General features: G+C 34.2%; 1 protein-coding gene and 1 long non-coding RNA gene across 2 annotated transcripts in view; one reads left to right on the top strand and one right to left on the bottom strand.

Annotated features, from left to right (window-relative positions):
- On the top strand, positions 3,301–5,483 carry LOC104777886. Its single transcript, XR_766346.2, has 2 exons — positions 3,301–3,459; positions 3,602–5,483. It is a non-coding gene; the product is annotated as an uncharacterized LOC104777886 (long non-coding RNA).
- The window catches only part of LOC104777888 (cytochrome P450 71B28-like), a 4,991-nt gene continuing 2,494 nt past the window's right edge, over positions 8,483–10,979 (bottom strand). Inside the window, exons 2-3 of the mRNA XM_019243906.1 lie at positions 9,224–9,273; positions 8,483–9,115 (exon numbers count right to left, since the gene is read on the bottom strand). Coding sequence (XP_019099451.1) covers positions 8,738–9,115; positions 9,224–9,273 — 428 coding nt within the window. The 3' untranslated portion in view covers positions 8,483–8,737. The remainder of the gene's footprint in view (positions 9,116–9,223; positions 9,274–10,979) is intronic.

Here is a 10,979-nt window from a genome sequence, read left to right as displayed (position 1 = left end):
CTCTTTCCCTCCGGTTTGGACGACCAACCTTGAAGTTATTTTTTAATTTAATGTTTGGTTGACAAATATATATATTGCATATAGTATTTTTCTTCTGTTTTGTTTTCTATCCATTTTGACATCAATTGCTCTAATGTTTTAGAAAACTTGGAAGATGCGATCAAATCAAAAAAGGAGGATTGTATATATTTTTATTTTCCTGCAAGAAATTAAATAAAAATTATTAACGATCTTAGATATTTGTTAAAATCAAATCAAAAAGAAAAGCACACTTAGAAAACTTTTTTTTTAAAAAAACTTATAAAAACAAAACATAAATGATGAAGATAGTTAAAAAAACTTTAAAATATATAGTAACCTTATAAAAATGGTAAATAAAAAAAAGTTATAAAATTTTTAAAAGAAGAAATTTCATTATTATATGTACCCTTCCAAGAAAAGAAATAAAAATAATATATATGTTACTCTATAAAAGAAAATCGTTATAGACTTAAAAGTCTGGGAGAAATAACCTTTGATTTGATGAAATATAATTTTTTCTTATATTAAAAAACCAAATTTATTTTTTTCGAAAACCAAGTCCTTAAACAAAAGAAAAATCTATGAAAATGAAAATGAATAAGATTTTTTGAAAACAAAATATTTATGCTCCTTATGCATAAAACTCATATGAGACAAAAATATGGTGATGTATTCTATATCTCATAACATAAGAGAAGTTTTGATATAAATAAAGAAGATGATGTTCATGTAAGAAAAATACTTAAAAGTTTATTATCACCATGATGTTCATGACCCAAATGATAGTTTATTTGGTTTAGCTGGTAAAGAAATTTGTAGCATAATTAAAAAAAAAAACAAAAAGATCAGGTGTAGATTAGCAAAATTTTAAGACTAAAACCCAATTTGACTATGGTGAAAAAGAACATACCTTTTGATGCACCAATCGCACTCCTATTGTCATGATTACAATTGAGCTGCATAAAAAACAATAAAAAGTATGTATTAGTGATGCAAATTGTGAAGAAATCTACTATTTTATAGCATAGATGAATTGAAAAAAAAAACTAATAACAAAGTACAAATGAGGTTATTTATAGTGTTAGTGTGATATCAAATCGAGTAAATATTGGTGAACGATCAAAAAAAATTGATGAAATAATTCAAAATATTTAGGGGGAGGTATTGGTTTAGGATTTAGAAAGAATTTTAATGATTTTATGTTCTTGCTGATTGTTAGAATCATAGAAAATTGAAAGTTAAAAATGAAGGATTCTAAGAGATTGTTTAGGAAGTTTTTTAAAATCTTGATGATTTGTTTTTTCTAATCTTGTAAAATCTTTCTATTTGATGAAAGAGTTTTCATGACTTTTGTTATGAAGGAAATGATATAAAATCCTAAACCAATAACATAAAATTTGAATTCATTAACAATCCAAGATTCTTTTGTTTTACTTGAATAACATAAAACTTTTAATGACTTTATAAAACTCTTAATCCAATAACACTAGATTTATCAAGATTTTAGATAACTTTTTACAAATCCACAACCAATAACACCAAATTTTTAAAGAGTTTTTAAAAGTCTTGATTGAATAACAACATATTTTACCTAACTTTTAAAGTCATTAAAATTCTTTCTAAACCCTAAACCAATACCTCCCCCTTAATATTTACATAATGAATATCTAATTAAATAATCGTGTGTCTTTTAGTTAGTTTCTATTTGCAGCATTTTAGGATTTTGTAGAGATATTGTAGAAATATTTAGTTATTATGATTTTTATAATTATTATTTTTTCAGTAAAACATTTAAATCTTCTAAGTTAAAAAGGAATACATAAACTGATTTCCTAAAGATATTTTTTGAATAATTGAGTTTATGAATATCTATATTAACATTTTTGAAGTACATTTTGTGTTATGCCCTTTTAGTTTTGTTTATTTAAAAAGTTATTTACAACATTAACCCCTAAAAAGTTTCCAAAACTAACATTACATCAGATTTTTTTTCCTAAATATTTTAAATTTCATTCCAACTAAAAAATAATAACAATCAATATGGAAATAAAAACTATCATATCTTTAACCACACATTCTGTTGTGTTTTGAATCTGAATCCTTCACAAACAAAGAAAACAACAATTTGATTTCCATTTCGTTTTCCAAAACCTGTAAGCTTTGATTCTTAACGTAAAAAAACTTCGATTAATATTTATTTAAATATTATAATTAACATATATATAAACTTAATTAAAAAAAAATTATTAAGAATATGTAAAATTAAAAAAAAAAATTATATAATGTGGTTATATAGTAGATGAGTTATAAAGAGGACATATTGGAATTAATAAAATATTATTAAATTTGTGTTAACACGGGTTAAATCCTCATTTAATTATTTATCAACACTACTAATATTGGAATATTTGACATAAAATCAAGTTGATTTAACTAAGATTGTGTTAAATAATTAAATCATTAGGAAAAATGTGACTTAATCACAGCGTATAAATTACTTATTATGTATTTAGATCCCTTATTTTTTGTTATAATAATTAAAAATCAAAATAGAATCTCAAACACTAAACAAAAAAAAATATATAACAAACAAATGGTCATGAAGTGTATTGCGGGTTAAAAAAATAATATAAACATTTAGCTGCACAACACCGGAAAATTTAGTTATTTTTCTATTTACAAAATCTCTAATATTTAACAAATAAATATAACATAAAATATAAATTATAATAAAAATTATATGTCTGCGGTGTACCGCGGGATAAAATCTAGTTTTAGTTATAGGGAGAGATAATTTAGGAACTTAATTGATTTTATTTAGTTATTGTTAGGTATATATTAGTGTGATAGCTTTTGGTTTTCCATAGTTAACTTATTTAGTGTGATTGATTTTTATTTTCCTTATTTTACCTAATGTTATTTTGTGCAAATATGTATGGATTAGTTTTGTAAAGAGAATTTGTTAAAAATGTCTTTTTTGAAATACTCATTTTCAAAAACACCCTTTTTAAACATTTTCATTGTTGCCCTCTTTTACACAAATATAATATGTTAAATTAATTTTTAGAATTTTTTTTTTTAGGTTTGGGTTCTCATTTATACATTTAGGGTATAGTTTTTAGGGATTAGTGGTTAGGATTTAATATTGGAGTTTAGGGTTTAGAATTTAGTCAAGAGTTAATTACAAGATTGGTATTTTTTCCCATGGGTATTGTAGAAATAGGGTTTTTTCTCATACTTACAAGCATTTCTAAAATGCTGAAAAGACAATATTGGCCCTCTCCCCTAAGACAATGAATCGTCGTCTCTCATCTTTGCCGCTTGTGTTCTTTTCTCTCCAGTTAGACGATGAAAAAACGATGCTCTGATCTTCTCCCTCCGATTATACAAATATGATAGTCCCAAACGAATTAGTGCTATACGAATGCAAATAGAGAAGTAAGTTTCAGTTACTAGGGTTTCAATTTCTCCTTTTTAATTGGGATTTTAGAGATTGACAGGGAAGGAGAGACGGAGAGTTTCAAACTTTCTAGTTGTTTCTGGTTTGCTATCTTACACTTCATGTCTCTCTAATTCAAAGGTGACAAAGTCCCAAATCTCTTCCATTTTCCAACAACGGTTCATCCTCTTCGTCGCTTCTTTGTATCGCATGAAGCCTTCTGGGAATCGCCTAACCTTGTAAGGTATACGGTATGTGAGCTCTGTTCTTTGCCTGAGTTTTTCATTTTTTTTTTCTACTAGAGAAACGAATCAAATGATTTTCTAGATTCCGAGAGTAGCTAGTTGGGGTGGTGTTACAAAAGAGAGAATTAAGGAAGAGAAGTAATCTGGTTTTGAAGATACAGTAATTGATTTCATGTGAATCCGTAAAACATTATTATACTAGATATTTTGTAACCTCAAGAATCGATTTTAAGAAATTGAAATCGTAGGGGTTTGGCCTGAAATTTTGATCCCTCACTCTCTTTATTAGCAAATCCGCTGGTTGATTCATCTTCCATGTGTGTACTTGGTCTATTTTTTGCATGTTCTTTCGAAAAAAATATCATCGCTCAAGCTATATCATGTTTTCCTTGTTATGATATTCTTCTTGCCTAAATAAAGAGTGAAATAGAGATCAAATAAGTAACCAACAAAACAACGATATTGATAGAAATCAGCCTCCTCCTTAGAGGGAGGAATCCATGGATGTGTATCTCCTCATTGTTTCACTCCTACTTACATACCAGCTTCTCATGGTATTTTCTTTACCTCTAGACTACACGTTATCTTGATTTCGTGAAGGGATTCATCCCAGTGTTTTGATAGAGATATAATACTCATTTATGAAGCTAGTGTTTTGAAGTTGTAAATCAAATGCTTTACAAATCAAATTAGGGCAACCTTATGTACAACTCATGAGAATAGGGTAAAGCATTTGAGTTCGTGAAGGGATACTAACCTTATGTACAACTCATGTTCTTTACAACTTACGCTACTTTTGTGGATCTTCATTTTAAAAATCATTTTTTGTGAATGTCATTATTGTTTCTAGTGGTTTTGCATATCTTTTCGATGGAGAATTAATATCCGTTAATGCATTGGTATCATGTTGTTACTCATGTCCTTTACAATATGTGTGTTTCATTTGGTATTTGGGTTCCCTCCATTGTGCTTCTTTAGGGTTTAGTGTTCTGCGGTTAACTGGCTAATTGGGTTCACTCCGTTTTGCTTCTTTAGGGTTTAGTGTTTTGCGGTTAACTGGCTACTTGGGTTCCCTCCGTTGTGCTTCTTTAGGTTTTAGCGTTCTGTCGTTAACTGGCTACTTGGGTTCCCTCAATTGTAGTTCTTTAGGGTTTAGTGTTCCTTAATAAGAGTGCGGTTAACTGGCTACTTGGGTTCCCTCAATTGTAGTTCTGTAGGGTTTCGTGTTCCTTAGTAAGAGTGCGGTTAACTAGCTACTTAGGTTCCCTCAGTTGTAATTCCTTAGGGTTTTCTTAATACATGTGTGTTTGATTTTGTCCTTGGGTTTCCCTTACTACATTAGTTGTCCTCGTTTACATTCCCCTTCTAAGTTTGGTTGAGTAAAATGGCTTCTACTAGCTGCCAAGCTCTTCACTCACGAGCTATATATACTCCACTCCATGACTTCTTTCTTTTTCTATGATCCTTCCTATTTTTGAGCTTGCATGAAGTGTTTGTTTTAGGGTTTGCTTGGTATCAAGTATCTTCCTGAACATATCATATTACATGGTTGGTGGCATTGACGAGATAGTGTAAAGACAGAGAAGTTCTTGAAGGAGTTGACAGCTTAAGGAACTGATTCATCTCTTTCATTTTCAGAGTTGTTGTGTTGTTGTCTTCTGAGATTAAAGATTGATTATGTAATTTTGATTTGTTTTTTCTAGCTTTTGTGTTGGTATAACAATGAAAACCAAACGATTGTTGTTAATTTATATATGAAGACTAAATGTCTTTTTCTTCTTTGCATGAGAATTCTAGGGGTAGTGTCGTATTTTTGCTATCACAAAAAATGTCTAATTTTAAAAGCATGGAAAAAATGCCTAAAATAAAAGCTTTATTGGAACAAAATGCCTAAATTAACAATAACCCTATTTATATATTAAAAAGGGGTATTTTTGAAAATGGACATAAGGGTATTTTCGAAAAGTGACATAGAAAAAGGAGAGTTTTACATATCTTTAAATATCTTTCATGGTATCAGAGCCATATTGCTCTTCATATTGTTTTTTTTTTCTTCCGCTTCAACTCATCTTTTCTCATCTATTTCTTTTGTCTCGTCTTCTTCTTCCTCTTCTTGTTCCTTTCGTTTTTTTTTCTTTTCAATTGCTGCTCGTCCTGCTAATCTTGAACGAGCTTTTGGTGTCACAAACATCAAATCTCACATTCCTCTAATTCTCGATCTTGATGATCACAATTATGATGCTTGGTGTGAGTTGTTCCTCGCCCACTGTCTCACATTCGATGTTCTTGGACACCTTGACGGCACTCTTCTTCCGGCCAATGCTAATGATGATGCATGGTACAAGCGTGATGGTTTAGTTAAACTCTGGATCTAGGGTACTCTGGCTCCATATCTGTTTCGATCATCTTTTCAAACCAGAGGAACTTCGCGAGATGTCTGGCTGCGAGTGGAAAATCAATTTCGCAACAACAAAGAAGCAAGGGCAATCCAGCTTGACAATGAACTTCGTAATCAAGCTATTAGGGATCGTTCCATTCAAGAGTACTGTCATAAAATCAAGTCTCTAGCCGACCTACTCTCGAATGTTGATGCACCGGTGCACGAACGAACCATGGTGATGTACTTGCTAAATGGTCTCAATGAGAAGTTTGATTACATCATCAATGTAATCAAACACAAAGATCCTTTTCCATCTTTTGAAACTGCAAAATCGATGCTGGAGCTTGAGGAATCTCGCCTCAAAAGAGCACAAAGACTAACCTCGACACATTCGGATCACTCATCCTCCACAACGGCACTCACGACATCCGCAACGGCAACAGACACTCGACAATCACACTAGCCGGTTAATCGTCAACAATACAACAACAATAACAGAGGACGATGGAACAATAGTTCAAGAGGGGGCCGCAAAAACTTTCAATCTCGACCCAATTATCCCAATTGCCCCCCCCCCCTCCGTTCTGGCAAGGCCCGTTTCCGTCTTGGCACAACTACTATGGACAGTGGCCACAACAATCGTACAGACCGACGTTTTCGACGGCACATCCAACTCCATCGCACCAGAAGGCACATCTGACGGAGATTCAGCTTGCTCCTCTGATGACGGAAACTCTAACTGATCCAATGGCTTATCCTTGGATAATGGATTCGGGAGCGACGACACATCAGGTAACCTCCACTCTAAGTCTAATCTTCGCATCACTCAATCAGTCATAGTGGGTAATGGTTCCAAAATTCCAGTAACTTGTGTAGGATCTTCTTCCATAAAAAGAATGTCTCGTCCTCTTTCCCTCAATAATGTCCTCGCTACACCTCAAATAGTCAAAAAAATTGATATATGTTAGAAAATTTACAGCAGATAACCAGTGAGTGTTGATTTTGATCCTTTTGGTTATTCTGTGAAGGACCTTCCAACACGGAAAACTCTTCTCCGTTGTGATAGCATTGGTGATCTTTATACTCTTCCAGCCTCATTCAATAAAACTTCGAGTCAATCAACTGCTCTTCTTGCTTCCACTCCCTCTCTATGGCATAACCGGCTGGCTCACACCAATGATGCATATCTTGATTTTGTTATTTCAACTTCTTTGGGTATTTGTAATAAGACCAAGCTTTCTCAAACTTGTGAACCTTGTTATTTGGCAAACAAATAAAGTGACCATTCTTTTCTTCAAATACTACAGTTTCCAAAGCTTTTGAAATCATACACTCTGATGTCTGGACCTCCCTTGTTCCAAGCATCAGTGCAATCAAATATTATGTGTTATTTCTTGATGCTTTCACACATTATTTATGGGCATATCCTCTTTGTAGAAAAAGTGATGTTTTCTCCATATTCATTCACTTCACCTCACTGATCAAAACTCAATTCGATGCTCACATTCAAGCTTTTCAATGTGACAATGGTCGTGAGTAACTGAGTATAACAACCGGCAGTCCATGATTTTTTCGATAACAATGGAATCAAGGTTCGTTTCTCATGTCCTCACACCTCCCAGCAAAATGGAAAATCTGAGAGAATGATCAGAACCATAAACAATGTCACAAGAGCACTTTTGTTTCAAGCTCGGCTAGCACCATGTTATTGGGTTAATGCCTTGAATGTGGTTGTTCATGTTCTGAACATTCTTCCTTCGTCATCTATTCAGAATCAAATCCCTTATGCTATGCTATTCAACAAAACTCCAACCTACAATCATCTTAGAGTTTTTGGCTGTTTATTCTTTCCAAATTTGAACAATTCAAATCTTCCAAAACTTTCACCAAGAACAACACCGTGTCTGTTTCTTGGATATCTTACCCAACACAAAGGGTATCGTTGTTTGGATTTGAAAAACAACAAAATCATTATCTCACGGCATGTTCATTTTGTCGAAGATAAGTTTCCAACAGCTGATCGTTCCCTTCATCTGTCCATCACATATAACTTTCTCGAGACTGTTGCAGACCCACCACCACTTTTCAAGCAAATCCTCGAAACACCAATACCATTACCGATAGATCCACCTCCGCAAAACACCATATCTACATAAGCTCTCTAGGGTATTTATCTTTATGCCTCAGCTCTCTTGCCTCTCTAAGACGTGCCCAACACCTCCTTATATTTAACAAGACTTCCAAATCACCATAGGTGAAGATTTCCAAATTCCATAAGAAAAAGACTTTTTCCTTTTTGCTATTTTCTTTTTCCTTGTAAAACTCCAATTTAATTAACCAAAGAAATAGTAGTTTTCCTCTTTAATTCATACTCAAACTGTCCTTCAATATTGCCTTCTCAAACCTTCTAGAAACTTCTCAGTCACATAAAACAACAACAATCTTGTATCACGACTTGTATCACATAGACACTACTTCAGATAAACCAATATATCTTCTCGTTGGCTTCACCCATCTTCGGCAATCCCCAATCAAAGAATTAAAGCAAATTCAACAATGCCAACTTAACAAGCATGATTCCCATTGTCATCCCTGGACATATTCTCCTACCAGATCCAAACGGTATAAGCTCAAAGTTTAGTCCTTTATAATCTATGGAATTGTCGAGAAACTGTCAGGGTTAAACTCATCGGGGTTCTCCCAGAGTTTTGGATCACGAGCAATTGCATAAGCGTTGATAATGATCTGTATTTTCGCAGGAATATCGTAGCCTTGGATCTTGACATGAGACAATGTCTCTCTTGGAAGCAAGAGTGGAGCTGATGGATGTAACCTGAATACCTCCCTGACCATGAGCTTAAAGTAGTGAAGTTGGTTTAGATCTTCTTCTGTGATTCTCTCCTTCTTGTCCCCAAGTGTTGTCTGAATCTCTTCTTGCACTTTCTTCATCACTTTCGGGTTTCTGATCAGCTCGGTCATTGCCCATACCGCTGTGGCAGCGCTTGCGCCTACTCCCGCTAGAAATATGTCCTGTGACATAAAACCAAAAACACTAATGGTATGGTTGCAATATCTTTAAGCACTTCGGAATAGATATACAACTTGAAGAAAATACTATTATATTTTAGGTTTACGTACCGAGATCATCCCTTTGAGATGATCAGTGGTGAACTTGAAAGCATCTCCATCTTTCTCTTGCTTCTTNCTCCCATAGTTTTGGATCACGAGCAATCGCATAAGCATTGATAATGATCTGTGTTTTCGCAGGAATGTCGTAGCCTTGGATCTTGACATGAGACAATGTCTCTCTTGGAAGCAAGAGTGGAGCTGATGGATGTAACCTGAATACCTCCCTGACCATGAGCTTAAAGTAGTGGAGTTGGTTTAGATCTTCTTCTGTGATTCTCTCCTTCTTGTCCCCAAGTGTTGTCCGAATCTCGTCTTGCACTTTTTTCATCACTTTCGGGTTTCTGATCAGCTCGGTCATTGCCCATACCGCTGTGGCAGCGCTTGCGCCTACTCCCGCTAGAAATATGTCCTGTGACATAAAACCAAAAACACTAATGGTATGGTTGCAATATCTTTAAGCACTTCGGAATAGATATACAACTTGAAGAAAAGACTATTATATTTTAGGTTTACGTACCGAGATCATCCCTTTGAGATGATCAGTGGTGAACTTGAAAGCATCTTCATCTTTCTCTTGCTTCTTCATCATATCGATCATCACGTCAATAATATATGACCTCTCTCTTCCAGGCTTGAGATGATGATCGAGAATATTCTGAAAGAAAGTGTCTAGTTCCGAGAAAAGATTGTTCAACTTCTTGTTCTGACCGGAGATCCGGTCGATGAGTCTGCCGATTCTCCCGGGAAAGAAATCAGATAACAGAGAATCTTCTAAGACCTCATCAAACTTGTGCACAAGATCAACGATCCTATCTTCATCAACGAAGTCACACTCATACTCTCATAGAGATTGATCCCGAACCCGATCCTACACACTATATTTCCGATCAAAGTGAAAAAGGGTTTTCTCAAGATTCACCGGAGATCGTTTCGTAGCAAACTCAGAGAGTTTCTTGACACACAAGTCGTTCTCTTCACCGTAAGGTGCGAATCCGACGTCTTTAAAGTTGTAAAAAGTTGCTCTGGTCCCGGCCGTCTCTGGTCGACTACAACACTCAAGATCGTGGATTTTTAGAACTTCTTCTGCTGCTTCTTTCGAAGAGATCACCACCACGGAGACGAATCCGTATTGGAGAAGCACCACTGGTCCGTACTCGTCGGAGAGGTTCCGACGTTTCCTGGGATGTAGTTCCCGGCGTTGGTGTAAGTTTTCGATGATCGGAAGCGTCTTTGGACCCGGAGGAAGCTTCTATTTCGAAGATTTGAAACTTTTCAAGGAGATTAAGATAAGGGGTAAGAGGCAGAGGAAACAGAGGAAGAGTGACATTTTTTCTTGGCCTTCGTCTTTCTAGAGGTTAATAATATCCTATTATGTATTCCTTTAAAGGGCAGACCATGTATATTCAACTCATAAGTCACTGTGCGCTGTAGACTCGTAGTGCCACTGTCGATAATAATACCCGAAGACTAAGTGAACAAACAAAAGCAAATTATAAACAAAACTCTTTTACTTCTTGTAGTAGTGGTTCGATTGATTACATTAAAGATTGGAATCTCGACTTTGCGGAAATATATAAATTGTAATATTGTATGAACCTTGAAAAACAAAATATGTGAACGACTTAGATGATCAAATATTACGTTTGGACTTTTGGACAATTATATGATCATATTATATTATAGTTATCACTTATCACATATCAAACTACCATTTTTAGTACGAGATCTACAATTTATGAAATGTTGTTGATTAAAAAATAAACTA

The sequence above is a fragment of the Camelina sativa genome, chromosome 3, assembly GCF_000633955.1.
Source record: "Camelina sativa cultivar DH55 chromosome 3, Cs, whole genome shotgun sequence".
Classification (NCBI taxonomy): Eukaryota; Viridiplantae; Streptophyta; class Magnoliopsida; order Brassicales; family Brassicaceae; genus Camelina; species Camelina sativa.
Note: the sequence above shows the minus strand (reverse complement) of the source record. Positions and strands in the feature narration are given on the sequence as shown.